This window comes from Thamnophis sirtalis, unplaced genomic scaffold, assembly GCF_051295495.1.
Source record: "Thamnophis sirtalis isolate CommonGarterSnake01/CBP01778 unplaced genomic scaffold, rThaSir2_p1.2 scaffold_5, whole genome shotgun sequence".
NCBI lineage: Eukaryota > Metazoa > Chordata > Lepidosauria > Squamata > Natricidae > Thamnophis > Thamnophis sirtalis.
In genome coordinates, this window is record NW_028261385.1 from 45,867,671 (window position 1) to 45,895,228 (window position 27,558).

Genomic DNA, 27,558 nt, shown 5'->3' on the forward strand with positions numbered 1-27,558 from the left:
CTTTCTTTAATGTACCTGTTGTTAACCATAACCAAGTTTGTTCACTGTCCACTTTATCTTTTATTTTTTTCCAGAAATTGGCCATGCAGTGCTTTGTTCTGCCAACTCTCCATTCTTGATTTTATCACATCTTTTCTGTATTCTTGTTTCGTCTGTTGGGCCTTCAGTAGATTTTTGTTCTTTACTTCGATTAATAGATGTTCTTGACTTTCTTTTAAATAATCAGCCAGTGCATGTTTTTCTTCTTCAACTGTTTGCTTCACTTCTAATAATCCTCTGCCACCTGATTTTCGGGGCAGATACAGTCTATCAGTATCACCATGTGGATGTAAACTGTAGTGCATTGTCATTAGTTTCCTGGTTTTTCGGTCCAAAAGGTCCAAATCAGCTTGTGTCCAGTTAACTATACCAGCTGTGTATCTTATAACTGGTATTGTCCAGGTATTTATGGCCTTGATTGTATTTCCACCATTCAATTTAGATTTCAAAATTTTCCTAACTCTGTTGGTGTACTCTTGCCTGACAATAGTTTTTACTTCTCCATGCTTGATGTTATCCAACTGCAGAATGCCTAAGTATTTGTAGGCTTCATTTTCTTTGCATTTAATTAATTGGCCATTGGGCATTTCAATTCCCTCACATGCCGTGATTTTGCCCCTTTTTATGGATAGAGTGGCGCATTTTTCCATGCCAAACTGCATTGAAATATCGGTGCTGAATACTCGGACTGTGTTTGTCAATGATTGGATTTTTATTTCTGACTTTCCATAGAGTTTCAAATCATCCATATATAGTAAATGCAAAATTTTTCAGCTTCTTTGGCTGTTTGGTAGCCTAATTTCATTTTTTTAAAGATTACTGATAGTGGGATCATTGCGATGATGAAGAGAAGAAGTGAAAGTGACTCACCCTGGAAAATTCCTCGCTTGATATTAACCATTCCGTAGATCTCATTCCCTACTGCCAACTCAGTTCTCCATTGTTTCATCGCCTTTTCAGTTGTTGTTGTTATTATTATTATTATTATTATTATTATTATTATTATTATTACTATTATTATTATTAACATTTAATTCTATGAAATTCCCAACCACTTTTTGGGTTCGCAAAGAAGCTTATTCTACAAATTTAAAGCCTAAGTCCAATAAAAAAAGAAAGCACAGTAAAACTGCATTTGTCGTTAAATTCGGAGAAAGAAAATTGATATCTTTTCAAAGTTCCCAAGAGCCTTCCTCCAAGATGTCGCTTGATTAACCAATTTAAAAAGAAACTTGTGCCTGAGCAAATTCAGTAAACTGAGACGTAATGTATGAACTTTCATCATTCATCATCATTCATCTGCAAGAACCACTGTATTTGTGGGAGAAGAAAAGAAGATGTACCGTATTTTTCTTTTTCTACCTAACATCAGTCAACCTGATTTGATTAATTTAAAAACATAATTGAGTAGCATTTACTTAATCCCAAGATCTGTTCCTATTATGTCATGTAAAATATTTTAAATGAAGAATTGGTAAAATATGTAATTGTTTAATAAGAAAGCAATCCTTTAACATATAGTAAGTTCAAGTGATTGCTGAAATGTTCAGTTGGCTTATTTTAAACTTTAATTTTAAATCAGTTTCTAATGGCAAAAGGGAGCAATCTCTAGATTTAAAATTCAAGGACATTCACCTTAAACATGCTACTAATAGACAAAATTATAGGAACTTAATAATTTCTAATTTATCTTTAAAAAGTAGCATCTGACACTGATAGGATAAAAATCTAATAAACTGAATCTAAGATTAGTTTTGACACCCATTTAATTAATAATTTGTAGTTGACTTAGTAAAAGGCTGCATAAACACTTTTTAAATTATTCCTAATAAAATTAAAATCTGCCAAGTTGGCATTCTGTAAAGTTAACTTCAAGCAGTAATGTAAAAAATGAAGAAAGCTTATTTTTAAGATCAAATTTATAGTGCATTAGACTCCAAAAATAAAACATTATTATTGATGACAGATGATGTAATACAAATATTGGAAGAAAGAATTGTCAGTTATTTATAATTCAATTCTGCATATCTTTAAAGCACTAAATATTATATATTTTGGCATATTACAGTAAAAAAAGACTTATCAGTGAGAGGAATAATGCAGATCTGTTCTACCTTAGTCAGAACTTTAAACTAAACCAATAAAATAAAAACACTGCAGAATCCTGCTTGCCCCACTTTGAAATACATGTACTGAAAAATAAGTTATCAAGCAAAAATAATCAAAATGACAGATTAGAACTTTAATATATTTTGACAGGGCTGATGGTTGGTAGCAAAATGTGGCTATAGCCAATATACTTCCATCAGCATACAACACTGTTGGCTGGTAGAATATCTACTTTACATTGATGTTCCAGCTTCAGCTTTATGAAGTACAAATGAACAAAACTGAAGACTTATAAATCAAACATATTTAGGCTTGTTTGTACTCAGTCCTTGTAGCTGTAACAAAATACTGAAAAAAGTATTATGAAGTCCCACAGATGTGATCTCGGAACCACTGAACCATAGCTGTCAAAGATCCTAGAGCACTGAGGACTGGAAGAGAGCTGATGTGGTTCCCATCTTCAAAAAAGGGAGTCAAAAATCAGATCAGGAAACAACAGACCAATCAATATCTGTGAAGATCCTGACAAAGATAATTAAGTAACAAATCTGTGAACACTTAGAAACAAGCAAAATTATAACTATTATAATTATAACAGGTTTATCAAAAAACAGATCATGCCAAACAAATATTATTTCATTCTTTGAAAAAGTAACTAAATTAGTGGATCAGAGAAATGCTATGGACATAGTATATTTGGATTCCAGTAAGGCATTTGATAAAGTAGATCATAACCTACTTCTTGGTAAGCTTGAAAAATGTGGGCTAGACAGCATCACCACCAGTGGATTCATAACTGGCTGACAAATTGCATTCAATGTGTCATCCTTAATGGTACTACATCTACATGGAGGGAAGCAAGCAGTAGGTTCCACATGGTCCATTTAGGGCCAGTACTTTTCAACATATTCATAAACAATTTAGATGAGGGAATAGAAAGAGAACTATTCAAATTTACAGATGACACAAAACTGGCAAGAAAACCCAAAACCCCAGAATATAGGCTTAAGATTCAGATGGATCTGACTTGAACATTGAGCCCTGTCAAACAAAAGAAAATTAAATATAGAGAAAAGTAGGGTTTACACAGGCAAAAAAAATCAAATGCAAAGGTACAGATTAGCTTAAACCTGATTCGATAGCAGTATATATGAGAGAGATATTAGAGTTCTAGTGAACAATATGAGCCACCACTGTGAAGCAGCAGCAAAAAAAATGCCAAAGCAATCCTAGGCTACATTAACAGAGGGATAGAATCAAGATCAGGTGAATATGAAGAATTATTACCACATCATAAAGCCTTAGTAAGACCACATTTAGAATACCGCATCCAGTTTTGTTCAACATATTTTAAAACAGATGTTGATACTCTGGAAAGAGTGCAGAAAAGAGCAACAAAGATGATTAGGAGGCTGGAGGCTAAAATATATGAAGAATGTTTGCAGGAATTGCTAGTATAGTGAAAAGGATTAGGGGTGATAGCAGTGTTCCAATATTTGAGAAGCTACCACAAAGAAGAGGAGGGTCAACATATTTTCGAAAGCACTAGAAGACAAGACAAGAAGGATTGGATGGAAACTAATCAAGGAGAAAATCAACTAAGAAGAAACTTCTTAACAGTGATGACAATTAACCAGTGGAAGAGCTTGCGGGAAGTGGAAGATATTGTGGGAACTCCATCATAATAGACTTTTAAGAGTGGACAGCCACTTATCCGTAATGGTAAATGGTTTCTATTTGAACAGGTTTGGCTGGAAGACCCCCAAGGCTCCTTCCAACTCTGTTATTCTGCTATCTTGCAAAGTACATTAATTTGCCTATCTTAATGTCCTCCAGGTGTTTTCTGTACTATACTTGTGATGAGATTTGTACTGCAATATATATAACGATCAGTGACGTGCGGTGAGGTTTATGGCTGATGAGGCAAGCAGGCAAAAGCCGCCCTATGTCGGACAAAGCGGCAGGGCTTTTGGATGCCCCGGCGCTGTGTCCGCCATAGAGGCAAGATGCCTCTATTTCGGACACAGTGGCAGGGCTTTTGGAAGCCCCGGCGCTGTGTCTGCCATAGAGGCAGGATGCCTCTATGTCAGACATAGCGCCAGGGCGGCTTTTGCCTCTAGCGCCAGGGGCGGCTTTTGGATATCCGAAAGCCCTGCTGCTGTGTCCGACATAAAGGCGTCCCGCCTCTATGACAGACACAGAGCCAGAGCTTCCGAAAGCCCTGCCGCTGTGTCTGACATAGAGGCGTCCCACTATGTCCAAAAGCCCTGCCGCTATGTCCAAAAGGCCTGCCACTATGTCTGACATAAAAAACTGCCAGCCCACATGCCAGCAGAGGCAGGTAAAGCACACACACACAAACAAACAAACAAAAATTACTTACAATAATACAATTACTTACAAATTACATTAATTTTGAATTCCTCCCTCTCCCTCTGACCCACATACCTTTTCCAGCTGTTTCACAGAGGATTTCAACTCTGCTCTTGTCTGCCATGATGAAAATGTAAAAATGTAAAAGAAAAAAGTCGAGCTGCTGAGGTCAAGCTGGGCTAGCTGCTGCCAGAGTCCCCAATGGATGACTCTGCTTAACTGTTTCAAAAAGCCTCTAAAATAAACGCCCTCTACAGGAGGAGGCAGGAGAACCAAGTACCTCATCTACATAAGAAATTTTTCAGCTTTTAACCCTTGCTTAACTCTGGCAAGATTAATATTTCAGCAGTACATATTAGCAATGCAACATATAATATTTGGCATAACATAATCACTTCAGGATAATGATATATAGCAGTGAGAAGAAAGAGTAAGTAATGCATATGTAGGGTGTTTCTCAGACCTCATTCTCTCAAAGCACCTTCTCCAGTCCCCAGGGTGCATGTTCCAGTCCAATTGCTAGGTAAGCATAAATATGATTTTTTCCCACATAAGAAGAAAACTCCATTTTCTCCTACACACACACCTATGTTCATGGAAAAGGCATGGGCTCGGAGGTTCTTTTCATTAGTCCAGGCCTGCAAGGTCCCTGCCATGAACATGCCAGTAAGTGCTTCTTGCTTAGGATCCTTTTGTTAATCCCTGAGAACTGGACCTTCAACCAGATAATGGGAACTGGTATTTCCAGAGGGAAAGTGAAAACATAATCCTGTGGTGGATTGAATTGAGAGCCAAATTGGGAATCGGGGTGGCTGAAATGGCCTTGAGCATTTTTCAGTAGTCAAATTCCCCTCCCAACGGTTACTAGTGAGGGGGGAGGTGGAAGCGAGGTGGTGATCTTCTGTTGGAAGATGTTGTGGGCAGATGGAGAAATACAGCAGGTTAATTTTACATCCATGAGTGTCTTTCTAGGGCCAAGGTATACTTCTGATGGACATAGTTCTTCTTACAGTGACCCCACAGGAATGCCAAGCTCCTGATAACGTTTGACATACAAAGAGGGTGACCCTATGATTTCCACACCCATGGCTATGGGGTCAACAATGGGGAGGCGGCTTATCCCCAGCCTTTTGAGTGCATTATAAAAGTCACCTCGCAGTTTAGCTCCTGCCGTCTTGGTTCTCCATATATCACCCTTCTCAAGGACTATTGTGGCCCTGGTCTTTTCTCAAAGATCTGGCTCAACTGGAACTGCATTGTAGGATGAAGGGCCAGCAGACAAGCACAACCAGCATTTTTGACCTAGTCAGAATCAGTCTGATTAATTATGTTTTGACCCAATTCCAGTATTTTTAACATGTAGTTCCCTTTTCTCAATTGTTGCAGGGGCCCATTCTCCCTTTGTTCTATCCTAATTTTTACTAGGATTGTCAGAGGCTTGTCCTTAGGTCTTGGGCTTGGCCTACGGTTCCATCCCCATGCATAGACAATGCACCTTTGGTGGGAGCGGACCTGTCCCAAAGCATCCACACCCTGTGACCTGATCCTGCCCTGTTCCTCAGGGTTCTCAACATCCCCAGATCCTCCCTCAAGGGCAAGGGGGGTCACTCAGGCCTTCTCACAACACTTGCAACTTCTATTCAGGATGTTATCACTCAGCAGACCCTTTGCCAATAACAACCTAAGCCACAAGAAGCTCATAATTGTTCTTTACACAGAATCTATCCAATCACAATTCCCTTAATCTACAAAATCATCACGTCAGGAAGAAGGTTAGGGTTATATGTGACTTAGGAGGGGCAATATCAGTTTTATGTGTTCCACAAAACCAACCCCTATTTGTAAAATACAATGTCCACAGTCCTAGGATTAATACAGCACTACAGAGAGCCCACTCACAGGTTTTCTCAAACATAAGTATCTCCAGGGGTTTCGTACTGTTCTCTGTCATAATCAATGATTTTTGACTCAGCACCTGCCTTTCTGGGGAGGGGGCGATTCCAGTAGAATGAATATCCGACACAGAAAATCACAATAAGGGCAAGCACAGTCACTAAAGTAACAGATAATTCAGTTATGGCTATGTATGCTCGACTTTCCTTCCCCTGACAGGTGCCTAGACTTTCTAATACATCTTATATTTAATAAATGGAATGTTGTCTTCCTCCTCCAAATCTTCGGCCGTATGTAAAGACATCAGCTTCCAGGGGTTACGCCAGTAAGGCCTCTTCTGCCCCGTAAGTAGTTTGCCCATGGCCGGTAGAACAGTTATAAGGGGCATTTCTTCAAACGTACCACTAAAGAACAGGCTTTGTCCTGGTCTGCCTCACAAGACTTGTCAGGAACTGGATTAACTCAAGTCCAGTGTATCCAAAACTTGGATTCCAACACTCTTACTGCAAGTGGAGAACACCTAACCACAGTATACAGGGCCTTCCACTTGGGTTTCAAGTTCTTTTCCTTTCCAGTGTTTTACCTATACTTGTCTCCCACCTGAATATTATGACTAGAGGTGCTCAGAAACGGTGGGCTAAGGGACACACAATATTATTGGATTTCTTTTGCTTGTTTAATTCTCCCACTATTTGACTCACCCATGATGCCCCTAATTAAGCAAGAGGGTGGCCAGATTTAAGGCATTTGTCTGTTTCAATGTCACTTGAGGATTATGAGTGAGGAGAGTTTGATACTTATAAATTACAGAATCATTGAGTTGGGTGGCATACAGATTAGTACAGTAACTGGTTTATTGATTAATCCAGTGAGTTCACACAGCAGACACTAACTACACCATTAACCTTGATTTACAAAATAAATTCTTGGATTCAGAGAAAACATCAAGGCAAACCAGGCCAACATCTACATTACAGTACAGCTTCATGTTTTCGCTTATCTGGCCTAAGGCAACTTTTGATGTTCCTTGTTTTAAAAATCTCTTCTTCAACTGAACGACAGGTAGAACAGATCGCATGGCTGATAGCTAAATTTGTTTTGGGTGGTTTATTATCTAACTACTACAATTGTTTATCTTTTATTCTTGCAGGCACAAGAAATGTTGAGGTGCTCTATCCAATACAAACAGAAGCGTCTATATTAGTGAGTCTTTACAACAATATCCCAAAGGTGCCTTTTCAAGAGGTAACTGGACTTTTTGGTTTTTCTTTGAAGATGTTTCACTTCTTATCCAAGAAGCTTCTTTAAACTCTGAATGCATATAGTTCCTGTAGTCTGCAATTTTTTTCTGGAAATCCTTTCATATTCCTACATTTGAAGAGTGTTCAGCCCAAAGTTCATCGCCAAATGTCTATAGGGATTCTCAGTCATCCAAGTCATGGTTCTCTCAAAGGTGGTTGTTCAGGAGGCAACTGAACTTTCTGGTTTTTCTTTGAAAAAGGAGCTTTTTGGATGAGAAGTAAAATGTCTTCAGAGAACAACCAGAAAGTCCATTTGCCTCTTGAAAAAGCACCTTTGGGACAACCATGAGGTGGATGACTGAGAATCTTCATAGACGTTCGCAAAGCAAACCATCCAAATGTGGATGGATGGATAGAAGGAAGGAAAAAAGGAAGGAAGGAATAGAAATGTTGGGACAACAGTTATTACCAGGACACCAAATACAAATCTGGTCCCTTTCTGGTACTCCAAAGCGCCTCACTTTCTACCAGCTCTTTCTCCACCCTCCCACTAAAGCCAATCTCAAAGCAGCCGCCGCAGCAACAACTATTGCGCAGGCGCCAGAGGTCCCTCGGTCACGTGGCAGGAACGGGAGGGGACGGAGCTGAGGCTTCTTAGCGTCGCTCGGCGTCCATGGCAGCGGTTTCAGTCGCCGGAAAGATGAGCACTTCCGCCTCCTAGTCTTCCTTCCGTCGAGGAACCGGCGGGGCTTAGGCCGCGCACCGCCAGCCAGGCTTAGATTGGGTGCCATGCGGCGGCTCTGGCCGCCGCCGCCCCTGTCGCTTTTGCTGGTGCTGCTTTCGGCGGCCGTGCTGTATGGAGGAGCGGCGCCTCCCACCGGGAAACTCCCTTCCGCCTTACCGGGGACGCCGGGCGGCAGCGGCTCTTCTGCCGGCGAGGGAGGACCGCGGGGCGGCGGCGTGAGCGTGAACGGCAGCATGGCCGCCGCGCCCCCCCGCTCGGAGGTCAACCAGCCCATGACCCAGCGCGCCCTCTCGGTGCTGGTTCTGGCCAGCGCTGCCCTCATCGTTTACTTCGTCATCCGGACCGTTCGGTGAGCGGCCCCTCAGCCTTTCCTTCTCGCTCGGTCCCGGGAAGGGCTCGACGGCCCCCGCTTTCTTCCCCGCCTTTAGCCCTCTGACCGCGGCGTCTGCCTGGACCTGAACCGTAACTAAGGCTGAGTTTTTCGGGGCGAGAGGGAGAACGGAGTAGTTTGCTTCGGGTCGTCCCTTCTTCCACTTCCTTCCCTTGTTAGTCTCCCCACGGCTTAACGTACATTTCTTTGGGTCCGGTAAACTTTAGAAATCATTTTAGAATCTTTTTTTTTTTTAAATCTATCCTGTTTTTGCTGGGTCGGCTTACTGTGGACTATTTTTTCCCCCCAGTGTATCTGAGTGTGGAGGATTAATTTTGTGGCTCACTTAACGTTTATTTGAAGGTCTAATTAGAATAGAATATAATTCTTTATTGGTCAAGTGTGGTTGGACACACAAGGAATTTGTCTTTGGTGCGTATGCTCTCAGTGTACAAAAGGAGAATAAAATACATTCATCAAGAATAAATTTGGGTTTGACATTCTTTCACCACCCCAGAACAGGCCACCCAAATTGATAGATAATGTGCAGAGTAACCAAAGTCACAGTTAGAATGCCTATTGATATATAAAAGAGACAGGATTTTTATACTTTATATGTCTTGTGATAAAATAACTGTGTGGTACAAATCCTCCTGAGTTACATGGACATGCATTGTGATAAATGCAAACAGAAAAATAGTGATACAAATATATACTTTTGGATGTAAAGGGTTTTGTATCTTGTCTGCTCCTTTAGGTTTGTTTCTCTCCCTGTCTCTCTCTTTTTGTAAGCACCTTTGCAATGCTTACAAAAGCACTGGTAGCACCTGAGACCTGAGATGTAGTTAAAATGATGAAATTCAGGGTGTGGTGGAATCCTGACAGATGAAGTCTGGAATGCTTATGTAATTTTGGAAAGAGGGTTTGAATTGAATAGTTTTAGGATCATAGCAAAATACCAGTAGTCCTTGACTTATAACCACAATTGAGCCTCAAATTTCAATTCATAAACAAGACAGTTAAATGAGTTTTGGGTCATTTTACAACCTTTCTTACCATAGTTAAATGAATCACTGAGTTGTTAAGTTTTTAACACGGTTAAGTGAATCTGACTAACATGTTGACTTTGCTTGTTAAAAGGTCACAAGGTGATCACATGACCCCAGGATACTGCAACCGTCATAAATGCATACCAGTTGACAAACATCCAGATTTTGATTATGTGACCATGGGGATACTGCAACAGTTGTGAATGAAAAATAGGCATAACTTATTTTTTCCAGTGCTGTTGTAACTTCAAATGATCAGTATATGAATGGTTGTAACTCGAGGACTATCTGTATAGCAATAAAAGATAGCTTTTAGAGATTTAAAGGAAGAATTTTAAAATGCTGTACATTGGTTTAAGTCTGGTGAGCTACTGAAAGGCCTAGCTTCAAGTGTTTAGCAGCTGCAAAAAACAAGGCTTTTGAAAGCTTAAAAATCCCCAAAGGATAAAAGAGTGTTCACAGTCATGTGAATTTCATTTGGTATTCATTGGAAGCTAAAAGTATAGATAGATAAATGGAAAGAAGGATCATAATAAAACGCTTTTAGAGCAAGATTCCTTATTCCTTTTGCATAGATACAGAGTGGACTTCTAAAGGGATCTGTTAAGAGTTGATGCTAACTCAGATTTTGAAGACTTTGGGATTTCTTGATCTTTCAAAGTAGCTTTTTCATGGTATGTCCAAGATATTAGGTGGGAAAGTCAGCTTTCACTATACATACACCATAGATACTTTATTGAATCGTACACCAAATAAGCAGAATATATTTTGGTAAGATCTCTATTCTAAATACAGTTTAAACTAATTTTTGAAAAATTATCAGATGTGTTTTAGGGGAAATTTGTGACTATTTGTTTTAAATTGGTATGCTATATTTCAGTATTTTCTGTATAATGAGCTATGTAGTACCGTACAAGGGAAAAACCCTTAGTTCAAATGTTTCATGTAAGTGTGGCAAATATGCTCCTTCAGTATTTATCTACATGAAGCATAGATTTACCAGAAATATGATAGCACCTTTTGTGACCAGGTATAAGCTTTTAGAGGCTACAGTTCACTTCATCAGATACAACTCTTAAGTTTCATAAGTGCTTAAGATGCTATCCTAGTTTTGGTTCTTTCAAACGTCTAAATATTGCACATGAATTGCAGGGATTATTTTCCTACAGTTTGTTTTATTTATAAAGCCACATATGAATAACTATTTTCTGAAGTGTTGAATAATATCAGAAATATTTTTATTAAATTTATATGCCACCCATGTCACTATTCAGAGTGATTCCAAGTTCTTTTTAATACATGCATAGATACATACATACATACATACATACATCATATTTATATCGCCACCCATCTTGTAAGAATGTGACTCTAGACAGTACACAATAATTAAAAATACAATAAATATATAAAAACTTCATCACTAAAAACTATTAAAAATGCAAGTAGGGAGGGTGATGTTGGCTGCAGTAAGAGAGCCATTGCAAGAACTCCCCAGTCCCCTGTATACTATAAAGCAGTCAAAGTTGAATCCATTATTATGCAAGCAAATAGAAGTTTGTGCATGGGATTTCATTTTCTTGTTCAACATAATTGCAACCCTTTCTCAGACTTACTGACACCATTGTAATTAAAGGCCAACAAGCCACTATAAACAACATCTTCTGAGAATGATTTTGGACAAATAAAGTGCAATGAAACATTCAGTGAGTACAACTATTGCTTTAACCCAAAATTCATGCTGTAAAACTGCAATTGACTCACTGTTTATCTTGCAATGTCACCTTTCCTGCTGAAGGTGATTTCTTTTTATTCTACAATATTTATAACTTATTCAAATACACCTTATTTTCCTGAATAATATGATTTACAGAAGAGACACAAGTAATACTATAATACTTGAATGAAGAAGTGGGACACCTACCAGTTCTGAAAATCGTATCACAAATTTACTATGGTCATAATACAAGAAACACAAGAGATTAAATAAGACATTAAAGTTAGAGAAGTTGGCAATAAATATATACACACATCATCATCACATATATAATTATTGTAAGCCGCCCAGAGTCACCCTGTGGTAAGATGGGCAGATAATAAATTTTACAAATAGTGAAAACTGGTGACTTTGTTCCATGTAAAATTTCCATTTTACATATTGTTATTACTAATGGGAGTTTTTAAAAAGCATTATTTTGATATGGCAGCAAGTGGCTTCTTAATGAGAAAACAATTTGAATTAGCTCATTGGTTATCATGATCACTAAAGTAATTGATATAAAGTAATAGCATAGCCTCCACATAACAGATACAGTTACAGCTAAATGTGAACTGTTGGTTTCTATAGAATACTAAATTAGACTAGAAAAACAATTTGTAGATGGAAAGAATAAGGTTTTTAGAGCGCTGAGAGAAAGAAACCAAGAAGACCTTAAGTAATACCGGTATATCTTTATATATTTCATTGATAAGAAATAAAGAACTGGTATTTTAGAAAACAGGATTATTGCTACTGTTCGTTTAATTTCTTCAACACAAAATTCAGAGGTGCAGTGAATAAATCAGTACACAGATAAAGTTCAGAATTCAGTATTCCACAAAAGTTATTTCTTATTTTTATATATCCCTAAGCTTCATGGCATGACTGTTTAATTTGGCATTATGATAACTATAGAGAGCAGTTAATATAAATAGGCCAAATAAATATGTAAAATAAGCAAAGGTAGTTAAAAATGAAACTTTAAGTGAATATAACTGGTGATAAGAGAGGACCATTAAAACTCAGTGTGTAGGGTGCTTGATACTTCTCAAACTTATCTGTATATTTTTAATCTCTCTACAATTTCTTTATGCTCTATATTGTAGAATATATTTAAAGTTTAATTAGTTTAATATTTTTGTATTTGCATGGGACAAATACTAACATTCGGGAAGGGTGGAAATTATTTCATTGTTGATTAACCTAGAATACAAACTTGTATATTGACTCAGATATTTCATTTTTATTTTGTACACTGAAAATTCAAATCTAATTCTGCTCATATTAGTCTTCCTCAACCCTGATTTACACATTGTAACTTTTGTATTAGACTTAGACGAAGAAACAGGAAGACACGGAAATATGGTGTTCTGGACACAAACATAGAAAACACAGAGCTGACACCTTTAGAGCAAGATGATGATGATGATGATAACACATTGTTTGATGCCAATCATCCTCGAAGGTTAGTATCTTTATTTCACGAAGTAAAATAATAGGACAGAAGGTATTATAAAGACACATTTGAAAATCAAGCAGAATGTGTTTATAGATATTTTATACAAGCGAATGTTACTATGTAATAGTAATTCTTTGATTAGAGATTATGGTTATTGGAGCAGCGTTGTGCAGTTTCTGAAAGTTTTGTAATTGTAACTGTACATTGTAACTGAAGCAAACAATTATATGTAACCATATGAGTGAGAATAAGAAATGCATAGCTTTTTAATTAGATAGCAATATTCACTCTTACAAAATAACCTACAAACTTATCATTGTAGTTAGTAATACATGTTAATATTTTAGGCCTTTGATTATTTTTAATGTTTGTATTTGCTGAGGAGGATGGCTATTATGGACGTGGTGTTTTCTTAAAGCTGTGTTCCAGAAATGATAATGATGTTTAATTAAATAAGCCTTCTGTCTTATGTTCTATTCTTGGTAGCAATCTATTTTGAAAATATTAAGAGCAGCGGTCTCCGAGGTAGAATAGGCTGTCTGTTTATTGTAGCTTTGGTTTTCACTTGCAACAATCTGGTTTTGAAATATAGATAATGTTTCCCATGGTATTCTGCCTTTTTTATTCATGTTTTAGTAGCTTTCTTGCGTCTTGTACATAAAAATCAATACTATAAGCTTAAATATTAATGCTTTTTATAAAAGGCAAGTCATTTTCTCAGTAGAACAAAAATCTGCATTCTTTAAAAACCAATATGTGCTTTGCAGGCATACTGGTTTTAGTCTGAACTGACATGGAATATCTGAAGCAGAATAGGAGTTGCAAGGGATATTCGATGGATGCTACTCAAACAGACTAGTATTTTAAACTTAATGAGAAAAATTAGGGAGGATTCCATGAATCCAGGTTACATGATAACCAGGTTCGCCTGGTACGTCAGTTGCACCCCTTCCTGGATCGGGATGCTCTGTGAACAGTCACTCATGCCCTCATCCTTTCTCGCCTGGACTACTGTAACGCTCTCTACATGGGGCTGCCCTAGAAGAGCACCCGGAGGCTTCAACTGGTCCAGAATGCGGCTGCACGGGTTATCATGGGGGCACCTAGTGCTCCCATGTTACACCCCTTTTAGGCGGCCTGCACTGGTTACCGGTTGTCTTCCGGGTGCGATTCAAGGTACTAATTATGACCTTTAAAGCGCTCCATGGCTTAGGCCCAGGGTACCTGCGAGACCACCTACTGCCACCAGTAGCCTCCCATCGTCCAGTGCGATCCCACAGAGTTGGCCTCCTCAGGGTGCCGTCAGCCAGACATTGTCGGCTAGTGACCCCCAGGGGGAAAGCCTTCTCTGTGGGAGCGCCTTCCCTCTGGAATGAGCTGCCCCTGGAGCTTCGTATAATCCCCGACCTCCGATCCTTCCGACAAGCCATAAAAAGTTGGCTTTTCCAGAAAACCAGCCTGGCCTGAACAAAACAAAATAAATTATTAGTCATTGTTAATTTTAATTCGATTTTTTAAAAAATGTTATTGTCAATTCTTATTGGGTTTGTTTGGGATATTCTATTTAATTTTTTTTAACTTTTGTATTATGTGTTTCTTTTAATGTTGTATGCCGCCCTGAGTCCTTGGGAGAAGGGCGGCATATAAATCTAATAAATCTAACCTAACCTAACCTAATGGAAATCCTAGGGGAAAAAACAGGATGCTTGGGAAACTCTGAAAACGAGATAATAAAGGTTCAAACAAAAACAATACCACAAAAAAGAAAAACAAGATTCCAGATCAAACCAGCATGATTGCACAGAGATTTCCAGTAAACTGAGGATTAGAAAGGAAAGTATAAAATGAATTAAGGCATGCAACAAATGCCAAAAATACCTCTCCAAAATGTTTCAATATGTAAAGAACCAAAAAAGTCAAAGAAATGATCAGACCACTAATGGGAGATGATGGCAAGAAAGTGATAAGTAGCAGAAAGAAAGCAACACTTCTTTGTTCTTTGCATCTGTCTTTATATAAAAAGAAAACGTAGCTCAACCTATCAAAATCATCACTATGGAAAACAGAATAGGAATACAGATCAAACTAGGCATGGAATTGGTAAGAGAACATCAATCTGCTTTGGACGAGTTCAAATCATGATTTATGAAACAATAAGTAGGACTGGGTTCAAACGAATCTCTGGCTACGATATACTATGAGCTAGTATAACACATTGGATAATATAAGATCCTGCTTTTGTGAATATTGAATTTAAAAAGATGTAACTTAATTTGGATGAGCAGTTTTTTCTTATTTTTTTTCTTTTTCTTTATAGATAAGTATGTGCCTTGTGGAGAAATATTTCAATTGTGGAGCAACAAAAGAAGCCTGTTTGGAAGGAACATGAAGCCAATATCAAAGTTGAGGATATGAAATGTATTATGACATCTTTGTTGCAATAAATACTAACATTTTACTGTACCTTTTGTATATACAGAAAAATTGTAAGGTCAAAGCCTATGGAAATAGCGCACTAAATTTCTAATCTATTTTCAACAGGGTATTTTCTGCTTATATTAATTTGTGATTATTATTATTTTTTGAAATTCTTTTGTGGGCCAATTTTTTTTAATGTAAATTGTGTAATTTATTTGTTTGAATTCCTTGCAGCTAGCCAAATCTAACCATGTGTCAGAGGGATGTATGTTCTTAGTAAATTAGATGTATACTGAAGCTCTGTGTGAATGATGTAAATAAATGTTTATGGTATTCCTAACAGTCATTCCTTGTTCTTTGAATCTGTTAGTACTAAATGTTGTGATTTGGATGGAAGAAAAATTGTTGCAATAATCGAACAGATCTTCTATTAGCTGTTTGAAACCACTTTTTCAGCAAATATAAACATTTGTTTACAGTATGTCTAATTTCAAATTCCATAAGGTAGTTGTAAAAGGACGTTGATATTCTTTTAATGTAAGATGTGCAGAATTGCTAAGGCTTTCTATGTGCAAGTTTTCATGGAAGCTGTTGAAGAAATTCCACCATTACAATAACTGGAGATACATCAAATAATTTTATATAATATACCAATACAATATAACTGAATTTCTCGTATACTAATGGCTCACCTTGTTATATGAAAATGTATGGGAATCTATTCAAAATGAAACAGACTATTCAAAGTTTGTTTGGTTTTTTTTTACACACAGACACACATTCAGCTATTCCTTGTTTAGGGGCTACATCATTTAGTGACCCTATGCAAATGCAATGGTAATTTAAAAGAAAATCATTTTTCAACTAATGTGCAATTTTTAACCAATTTTCTGTGTGTGATAGTGCACGCCAGAGTGACAATAAAACTGGCTTTGCCAAGCAAATTTTATCCAAATGATACAACAGCAACCTTGAACTTCGCGCATTTCTCAGTCACATGGATCCCTTAGTGATCATTTCGCTTCTGATCTAAGGAACAGATTACCACTAACAGTGTATATATAATATGCATACTATTTAATTCTTAAAAGTGTGGAATAACATATACTTCGTTTCCCATTTTTATTAACAGTAAAATTCAACAGTAGATTTCTTGGTACTTAGAAGAATTAGGAAAATAATATTACTGTACGCTACTTTTGATTTAGAATGAACATATATATATCAACTTATTTTGCCCATTATTCATAATCCACTGAAACTCCTATATTTTAAATGTGGTCATTTAGAAGAATATTTGTCCAAATAATGAATCATTTCAGTTCGGTAATGTTAAAACATTTCTTAAGTTGAAACTTTATTGGAATATCCACATTTGCTAGATATCCAAATAAATTATGAAAATTGCCTACAGTGAAATTGTTACTCTTGACTGCAGTAATTCATATAAATCTGATGGATTGCAAGACTTTTAAAAAAAAATACGTTCATTAGTGTTTTTGGCTTTCTTCAACTGCAGCAGAATACAGTTCCAAACTTTAGTACTCATAATACATAATACTAAATATAGTATTAGGTTGTAATTCATCACATTATTGATGAAACCTGGAATAATTTATATTTCAGAAAATGATCCAGATACAAAAGTCTAAGTTAAAATTTAATTTATTCAAAACATGTACAAATTTATGTATATGAGTAATACATATCAACAAAGGTGTGTAGTACTTTAGAAATAAATGCAAGTGAAATCTCAATTCACATAAAAAATTAATGTTATTCCTAACTATGTTAAATTAGAGAATACATCTAAGCAATGTCATTACACAAGTGTAACATCATTACACAAATGACAGAAATTATATTTGTGTCAAATATGCAAATGATGTAAAATGAGTTATTTACAAGAATTTCATATCAAAGCAAACTTCTTACATTTGAAATGTTTAGGTGATCTCTTAAATTGAGTAAACATTCCATAAAAGCCAACTTTTAATCTCTTTTCACATGGAGTAAAATTGTTGGTTGGCATATATCAACAAGTCAAGGGAATGCAGCCTCAATCATCTTTGCTACCTTGAAGTTTGCGATAAGGGCCTTTGATGTTCAGTATTAAGCAGTCTTGGAGAAATTTCAGAAGCTCTTAACAACTACAGGTGTAAAAACATGATTTAAAGCAGAAAAACAGGGAAAGTATTAGGTAAGTATTCAGACTGTCTATTTCCTGATTCACTGGAGTATAAAAGAGAGGAAAGGTAAGAGACAGGCTTGCAAAATTCTAATAACTTACCTTGATAGTCTTACATTACCATACTGGTCATTCCAAAAGATTCTGGAATCTTGACCAGTAAGGTATTATTCAGTTCTGCCTGTCTTGGCAGTCTATTTCCTTTGTAAATATTTTAAAATATTTTTAATTGGATCCTTGTGTTCAAATTCCTCATGCTTTTCCTTCCCTTAGTCTCCATTCATTTTTTGTCTGGTCTATTTTTTTTTCAGTTGTAATTTTTGATTCTTGTAAACCATTTAAGAATTTTATCACTGCATTTCTGTAATGCCTACTAAATCATTTCCAGCTTTCTATAATAAGAGATCTAGTTCTTTCCATTTGTTTCCCATCATCCATGCATGTCTATACAAGTGATGAAAACATACAATTTGATATATTACTTTTGGTTACTCATATGTTCATTATTGGACATCTCCATATTCTGTGTCATTTCCTGTCATATTTGTAGTACTGGAAGTAAGTGACTTTTCTGAAGGCTCTGTTTAAAGCCCTCTGCATTAGGTTTGCAAGGTGTCTTCCAAACATACTATCCCCACTTCATGCAGGCCATTTCTTTCCAGGAATTTCTTATCACAAATATGTCCCATAAACAGAGAGTCCAAATTCTTTCCATTGGTACCATCTGTGTATCCATTTGTTTGCTTCCAGTATTTATCTCAGTTCATGAGCTCAGGGAGTAAAGAAAATGCCACTTCTACTCCCAGCCTTCCCCCTTTTGCTCAATGCTTCATTGTCACTTGTAATGTTTTTAACCCAATATCTGTCTGTGTCATTCATGTCCACATGGATCTGTAAAAAGGAATGTTTGTCAATGATCTTAAAAGGTCTTAGGGGCTTTTCTGTCACATAAATGTGAATCCTTGGAAGGTAGCATATTTCTCTTAACCAGACTATCATGTCCACAGATTGCTGTTTTGGTCCTTGTCAATATCCTGTCCCTCATCACAACTGCCTGTAGCTTGCAGCCTCTAAGGCAAATCATCCTGTACTTACACAGCCTGTAGAATCTATTCTTCAGTCCTTGAGGCTGATGGCAGCTGTTATCTTTCTAAAAAACATCTTTGGAACATCTTATGTTTTAAAGTATTAGCTATTCCCACCAGCTGTCGACCCTGAAGCTGTCATGTGTGTAACCATGTGTTACTGTAGTCAATTCTTACTCTTTCATAAACTTTCTTCAATATTCTGTAAGGGGATTAAAGGTGTTTCAGGCTCGCCACATTCTGGTAGCAGGAAGAAGGGTAATAGAGATAAGGGGGTTTGTTATTACTAGGTGACATTCTTTCCCAGGGGAACAGAGGATGTGCCTGCAGATGGTTGAAGATGGAGTTTGGAGTCACTAGACAGATGGACCGTGAGCTGATTGGAGAATGTGACACGGGGGGGGGGGAGTTTCAAACTTTTGCTTTCTACTGGGTGTAATTCTGGGCTTTGGCTAGAGCCGGAATTACACTGAGACATTGCCAATTTGATATCTTCTTAATAAAAAGACTATTGGAATATGGATGCCTTGTACTATTCTTTATGGAGACATATTATTTGGAAGCTTGACACCAGCTTGGAAATTTGATGAGGTCCCCTTCTATCCCCTTGCCTACAGTAGATTATGTATGCAGAAGTGGAAGAATACTGGGCCCAATTCCGAACCTTGTGGTACCCCACTGCATGCTTCCGTCCATGTAGATGTAGTTCCAGTAAGGATTACCCTCTGAGTGTGATTGGTCAACCAATTGCAAATCCATCTAGTGTTGGTATGTCTATCCCATATTGTTTTATTTTACAAAGAAGTAGATTTTGTGAAGTAGGAAGGCCAATGCATAGTCATAAGAAGATGCACAGTTTCATTCTAAACTCTTTGTGTATAAATTGTTTTGAACCTTCTTTTATATTATTTATTCTGAATGTGCATGAAATGGAAATGCATGTTGTTTTAGACTTGTCACAAAACATTTCATTGCAGAAGTTTTGTGAACTATTTGGACTGACCGTGGTTTAGTATAATCTTATGGAAATGAAACAGTATTGGGCATGTTTACTATGGGAAACTGTGATTCCAAACAAGCATCTTGGGTTGCAAAGATCTGGATGGCCACTACCATCAAATTTAGAAAACTAACTCTTTACTGTCACCTAGTACTTAAGAGTCAGGTGGCACACAAATAAAATAAATAAAATATAAAATAAAATCTAGAGGTTATCCAGGTTTTTGCAGCTCAACTCTGGTAGCTTTAGATCTAGTCTTCCTTGAACATAAAAGTATAGCCATTTGCCTTGAGGATGTATAGATATTCTAATTGAAAGGAATATAAATAGAATTAGACAGGCTCTTTGTCTTTGATCTCTGGCCCAGGACTTAACCCTTTCAAACAATTATCTACACAGAACCCTAGTCTGAAGTGTATCCAGAGGGAGTGTATCCAGAGGGAGTGATTTAAAAAAAATATCAAAATACCAACCATCACTATGCAATTGTCAAGCCAGCTTCTCCAAGAATTGTCACAGTGACTTTTCTAAGGAAAAAAGGACATCTCTGCTATATGTCTTTATTTATTCCAAAGAATAAATTGTCTTTTCCAATGATAAATTGACATGCTAGGAAACTGGCCTGCCTGGTCTTTCTTTTCTTTTCAGTAACATACTTTTAATGTTCTCTCTTACATTTCTAATATAGGATAAACACATAGGTGTATATAATCTCCATGAACAGTTTATCACAAATTAAACAATTGTCAGTTTCAGAATATTCTACTCAAGTTTTTAGGTTCATAACCTGTCAGCGGACATAGCTGCTAGACACTATTCCTTCTTGAATCTCATCCAGCTCTAGGTGTTGTTGTTAGCCTACCTTTTTTATACATACAATTTAAGGTGGCAAACATCTAATTCTCCTGCTTCCAATTTTCATCACAGCAACAACTTAGGAGCTGAGTTGGGCTGAGAGAGAGGTCGTCTAATCAGCCATTATTTCTAAGGGAGGCCCAGAATTCAGAGTCTCATACTTTCTAAGCCAGCATCTTCAACACTAAACCAAACAGTATCTTAGGTTATGGAATCATAACATCAATGGATTTTCAATGGAGCACTTTACTTCAAAGTGTACTGAGATGATTACTGATTTCAATAGCCGAATGACCAGAACTTAACTCTAAATATAGGAAGCTTCTAGTAAGGACAAACTGTGTACCTGATCTTAACAAAAATATAGTTTATAGTGTAAGATAATATAAAATAGAAAGAAATTCAAATTGTATTGCTGGGATAACAAGAATAATCAAATATTGTAAGATAAATGGGCAACTAGTTCACTTGAGAACAAATTATATTTATCTCTGGCTTTCTTTTAAGAAATTTAAGTGGATGAATACAATCCCCTACCTACATTTTATCTTCATAACTACCTGTGTAAAATGAGAAATAGTAAGTGGCCCAAAGATAATAAGTTTGAATAAAGAAGCTAAATTTGGTCTCCTAGATGTGCATCGAAATGAAAACCTGATATAATAAAGGGATAGGGAACTTAATTAGCAAAGAAGATAATGTATAAAGATAGACTTGTCCTCCAGATGTCTTATGCCTTAGGCACCTAAAGTATAGATTATATTTTCTGATTTCAGTAATTAAGAGCTATGCACTAGTTGCTAATGATTTCCTCTTTGATACCCCTATCCTGGTAGTCTATCTTCCCCATTAGTGTGCAGTTTATGCTGCCCTCAATGTACATTAAATGAGAAGCTCCCTTTCACAGAAAATAATGCTGTTTTCAGACAAAGACTGCACAAATCATTCAGTGAAGTGCTTTATCCATTTGCAAAGTGCCTTTGGATCTGCTCCTCAAGAAGCAATCATTCTGATCTAGCTCTTAACAGTGGAATATTGCTATCTATCCAGCAAAGACATAGAAATGGAAGCACACTCATAGGTTCTGCGTGCACACATGCACACGTGCGCGCGCGCACACACACACAGAATTGTGTGTGTGTGTGTGTGTGTGTGTGTGTGTGTGTGTGAAGCCTCCAAAAGAGCAGCCATGAAAAGGAAAATCTGAGCCTCAGTTTGGTAATCCATATCTTAAATAAAAACAGCCGAATCTGATTGACACAATTACTGAAGTCTACCTTTCTTCATATCATTGTATCTTTCCTATGGTTAGTTGCACAATCAGCCAGATGCTTAGCCTGTAAGATTTCCTTCTGCTGACTCTGCCTGGTTTGCCTTTACACTTTGAGTTACTTCTGGCAAAACTTTGATTTCCTTGCCCGGGTAGACCTTTGCAATTCTTCCAATTCTGTGTCTGTGATACCTTATTTCATAATATAAATTGATGTTGGTCTCTCTTCTGTTGTTTCTGATTCTGGATGTTGTTCTTTCCATAACTGGTTCTTTCAAAGATTCTTTCAGCTTTTATCTTCTTGTTCAACATGATCTGTAATAACAGATCATCATTTTTTTTGTTTCCAATCTTTGTATATTTACAATGGGTAAATACCTTTTCTTCCAGCAGTGTAGACAGCCTAGGTCATTTATCACCAGATGTCCAGGAATTCCAATACCTGTTTTGACTGGCTGAAGAAATCCTAATTCACATATTTTATTACTTTTAGAAGCACAGTAAGCCAATACATTATGTGGGCACACTCTTCCGGAATGATCCAGAAGTATTCAGTACTCAACAAGTCACTCCTTGAAGTTTTTCCTCTTTTTTCAGAATTCTAAGTGAGCTTGAAAAAAGATATGCCTGTTTTAAGGAATTGATTCTGGAAAATTAATGTGGCTCTGAAAGTAGTGCCATCATTTACTTTAGCTCATGCTGAAGCCAGAAAAAGAGGGACTGGTTTGACAAATACCAGGGAGCTATTTGTATTAGTGTGAGACCCAAATGATTTTCCCGAAGAAATATAAAATGTGCATTGCCTTGTGCTGACAGAAAAGCTTGAAAAATAGTTCTGCTTATAACTTGATCCCAAACACAATAAACTTGAAGTGTGTATATGGGGAGTGGGGAAGAGACAGGCTATTGCTTTAAAGGGAACTTGATTCCACTCAAATGCATTTTGAACTGAAATGTTTCTTAGACTTTTTATTATGTCACCTTAAATTATAGCAATTCAAGCAAATACAGCCCATCTGTATGTTGGTTGTGGCCAGTGCTATGAGGATTTGCTTTGATTTATTAAGGATTACTATAGTGCAGCAAAAATAACACATAACAAAGGCCACTGGTATGGAAAAAAATGCACACAATTGTGTTTGCACATACAATAAATGAACATTGCAGAAGCTACAATGACATTACTGTACTTCTGGCAAGTTTAATGAAAGTCTCCTCTTCTCAGAGCAAAGAAAACAAAGCTTTGACAATTCATACCCTACTATCTGATCTCAATGCTTCCCACACTCATGCTCTTTTTCAGGGGAAGCAGCTGAACAATGGAAAAATGCAGCTGGGCTGCAAATAAAGTTTAACAAAGATTTTTTTTTGAAGCTGTAGAGTAGAGAGGTAGATGAGGAACTACTTAGCACGGTAAAATAAGCTAATTTTAAAAGAAAAGTAATGTATAATTCCTGGTGGTTCTCCTATTATTATTTTTTTACATATTTTTCTTTGTATATCCTCTTACAATTAGCAGAAGTTCAGATTAAGACACTGCAGAGACAGATGTAACATTGGATTCACATTTATGAAACTGTGCAAGAGTAGAAAGCATAATCACCAATATGCAGCTGTGATCAAGTCTTTTGCCAACAAATTAAAATACATATGAAAGCTCAGACCATTTTCTTAATTGCACACTTCTGCAATGGTGCTTTAAAATGAATAATTACATCTGGAAACAACTGAAGTTGATTCTCATTTTTATTGAGCCTTGATCTCTGAAATAGTGGCAGAGTATGAGACTTTAATTTCATACCAAATCAATCTCATTGTGTGAGTTATCTTTTGAAGAAATGAAGACGTCTCCTTCCAAAGACAGAGTTTTAGTACATTAAACATGGCAAAGTGTACAATCATATGTGATCTCATACTTCTAGAAGCAACAGGATTTCTTTTTAACTTGCCAGAATTCTCAGGAGATTGACATCCTCAATATATTAATGAATTTAATCATAAGGAGAAATGATAACATAAAAGTGAACAATGTAGTGAAAAGGTACCAATGTAAAAATAATCCAGATATTGGCAGGTGGGGTGAGGAATGGAGGTATGAATTTAATACAAGTTTTCCATAATGCCAAAGTTCCATATAAAAGAAAAGGTTCCCCTCGCACAAATGTACTAGTTGTTCCTGACTCTAAGGGCAGTGCTCATCTCCATTTCAAAGCCAAAGAGCCAGTGCTGTCCCAAGATGTCTCTGTGGTCATGTGATCGGCATGACTAAATACCGAAGGCGCAAAGAACGCTGTTATCTTCCCACCAAAGGTGGTTCCTATTTTTCTACTTGCATTTTTACATGCTTTCGAACTGCTAGGTTGGCAGAAGCTGAAACAAGTAACAGGAGCTCAATGGGACAAGTTACATGGCACTAGGGATTCGAACTGCAGAACTGCCGACCTTTCTATTCGACAAGCTCAGTATCTTAGCCACTGAGCCATCACATCCCTCAAATTCCATATAGAAAGGAATAAAGAAAAAAAAGGGGGGGGTCAGATTATTCCCTGGAAGGAGCTTGATGTCAATATGATGCTCTAAACTGTTTTCTAGTTTCAAAAAACATTTCTTCTGAAATAATTTTATCATTTTTATCATTCTCAAAGTGTTTTAAAGTTGCATTAGAATTTATTTTAGGTGTGCCTTTGTACTGCATTATCATATGATGGGACAGCTGCTCTTGTTTTTCTTTTTCTAGCCATCTCTGTTTCTATTTCCTGATATGGTAAAACCTCATAAAAACAACTCCCTTATGATAACATTTTTTTGAGGGTAGGAAGGGTTAATTTGATTTTGAGATGGCAAAGAGGTTGCTGACTGCTGAAAACATGGTTTTTCCAACAGTAGGCACAACACTCCCCAGCACTCTTAGCTACCTTGTGATGAAGAGAAGAATATAAATCCTACGGTATATCCTGCCCATAAGAAATTCACTAAATGTAGTCCCTTTGAAAAAAAAATGGTTTCATTTCCATCAAGCTGAATAAGAATGTGTTGAGGGAAGATGGAGGAAAATGTCCGCACAAGGCTTCTGAAGTAGAGGAGGAAAAAGATATCAGCACCTGGCTGACTTTTTTCTGGGATTAGAAGTTTAATAGTGCTTCCCTTCATAGTAGTGAAATGGAAATAGCTAGGAACTTCAAAGCTATGGGAAATTGAAACAACATCCAGAAAACCCAACACATCCACACTGTTATCGAGGAAACAGAATGGATGCACTACGAAATCACTATGAATCAAGTTCCACTGAAGGGAGACTCGATTGCATTTACTTTGAAGATAACAAATTGCTTAAAATACATCTAGAAATGTTAAGGTGAGATAAAAGCTTTTAACTGAAATAAGGAAAATTATTTTTTCCTTAAACAGTATAAAGCTGTTTAATAAAGCCTACTTTTACAAGTGGAAAATGCGAGCAAATATCATCAAGTGTTCTGCTGTGATCTTTGTATGTGAATGTGTTGTGGGGTCCTTTAAAACATTCCTGTTCATGTAAACTGAACTTCTGATCAGGCAAAATTGCAATCAATTACCTCCTTTTCATATTTGTTTTTTTTCCCCTTAGGCCATTGTGCAAGCCAAATGTGTGAAATTGGTTTTCTTAGGTTTTCTAATGTTAATAATAGCAGTTGTTGAATGAAGATCTGTGCTTACTTACCAACTAAAGTTAATAGAAAGAACAAAATCCCAGATTTCTACTAATGCTAAACAAAAGAATGACTGTATCCAATTTCAGTGTAGCAGAGTTCTTATTTTTACAAGATTAAATTCATTCTGACTCATTTTGTAATCGGTTTGCAATTTTTACCATTATTAGTCCAAAAATGTATATGCATTTTATGCAGTTTTTGTAATATAAACATTTTAGTATGCTTTTTTCTGATATGTGTTTTGTTCCCTAATATATGCATTTTGCAAATGATATTTTTCTGCATATAATGAGTTTTTCCTAGCACTTTCCCTTAATCTATGCAGCTCTATGTGCAGTTTCCCTGATAAATTCCTTTTGAGCAGATGCCACCCTACCCTGCAAAATAAAAAAAAATTAACGGCCAGCTACATTGCAATATTTTGGAAAGTGCAGATTTCAGCTTATTATCTATTTGGAAAATTTGAGTAAAAGAAAAGTAAATAAAGTTTGTACTACAGCCTTTACTATATGATCACACATAATTTTTGCTTGGGTTTAACTAATATGGACCACGTGTCTTTATATGTATAGAGAAAATGTTCTTAAATTCCTTCCATGTTGTTCAAAAATATTAAGGAATTAAAATGAGATGAAGAAAGAACTATAAGAGAATTCATAACTATAAGAGAAAGATAGTATCTTATTTGGGAATTATTTATGTAATATAATTCTGTATGCAGACCTATCTAAAGTTTGTACTTCTCTTTCATAAAGTCTTTGAAATTTTATAATTGATTTTTAAAATTTATTATTTCAGTTATGACAGTATGTAACCTATTCAATATAGATTCTCCAGAAGCCTAGTCTCAAAAAAATAGAGACACATAGAGAAAAACCACATTTACAAAAGAAACAATAAAAGCTGAAAAAGAAACAAAAAGATCAGATCACCTCCTTGAAAACAATCAATACCCAGATAAGCAGGAGCAACAGCAGATAACAATCAAACAGTGAACAACAACCTAATTAAGGAACTAGGAAGCAGAAAACAACACCGCCACCAAACAGTGACAAGGCAAGCTATTGTATATAAACAAAGAGCAAACCCCACTCATTTGGGAAGATGGTACCTAGCTGGGTAGTGAAACATCTGCATGAAAAGAGCCAAGCTCGGAAAGCACTAAGGACTCCATAGTTCAAACCTGAGCTACATATATTCTCTTCCATTGGCACTATCCCAGTAATTAATGGGGAAATAACCATTTGCCCAATGTATATTATATTCTAAAGTTACTCAAGGTTCATAAGAAAAATGAATGACACATTACAAAACCACTTTTAATGAATATCCAGTCCAGGTAAAATATGCAGGTGAGTTTGTCCAAATAGAATCCAGTTCAGAAAGTAAAATAAACAAAGTTAAAATAAAAGCTATCTTATGTGAAGAGCAGCTGAAATCAGGACCATGGATAGCACTACATAATTTTGTGGCTCAAAAGAATTCTCTCCAACTAAAACAATAAACAGGCCTCAAAAGCCTGTTAAACCCAAAGGATAATCTCCTCTAGGCAGCCACAATGTTGTAGAGTGAGCAAATGTACTAACACTATCCTCTTGTAGAAAGTTGCTAAATTATTAAAAATGCCAAATTAGATTTTGTAACTGCAGATGCCCAAAGTTCAGAAACTTCAACTTAAACTAATTGAACAATTTAAGATGAATGGCTGGATGGATGGCTGGATGATAGATACATTGATATTCTGGCATGGTCTGGCAGCCCTCACACAAGAGAAATGATAAAATGTGCACAATCTACAATTACAATTTGAATAGATAAATCAGGAAAAAAACATACACTATATAAGATCCAGTTTGATGCAGTGGTTAAGACACCAGCTTGAAACCGAGAGACTATGAGTACAGGTTCTGCCCTAGGCATGAAACCATCTGGGTGATCTTTGGTTAGTCTTCCTCCACCCCTCCCTCCCCCCCCTCTCTCTGCCATAACAAGAAAGGGCAAGTCACTTCTGAAAAT

At 36.7% G+C, this 27,558-nt stretch overlaps 1 protein-coding gene across 1 annotated transcript; it reads left to right on the forward strand.

Moving 5' to 3' along the window:
• Window positions 1-8,290: 8,290 nt before the first annotated feature.
• FAM174A (family with sequence similarity 174 member A) lies at window positions 8,291-15,801 on the forward strand. Its single transcript, XM_014067221.2, has 3 exons — window positions 8,291-8,749; window positions 12,909-13,043; window positions 15,355-15,801. The coding sequence occupies exons 1-3, from the start codon at window positions 8,445-8,447 to the stop codon at window positions 15,356-15,358; spliced, it is 444 nt and encodes a 147-aa protein (XP_013922696.2). The 5' UTR covers window positions 8,291-8,444; the 3' UTR covers window positions 15,359-15,801.
• Window positions 15,802-27,558: the final 11,757 nt, after the last annotated feature.

Excerpts from the sequence above, each read along its gene's own strand:
- FAM174A (XM_014067221.2), top strand. The coding sequence starts at position 8,445 with ATGCGGCGGCTCTGGCCGCCGCCGCCCCTGTCGCTTTTGCTGGTGCTG. Across the intron at positions 8,750-12,908 it reads TTCGTCATCCGGACCGTTCG|ACTTAGACGAAGAAACAGGA; the intron begins GTGAGCGGCCCC and ends CTTTTGTATTAG.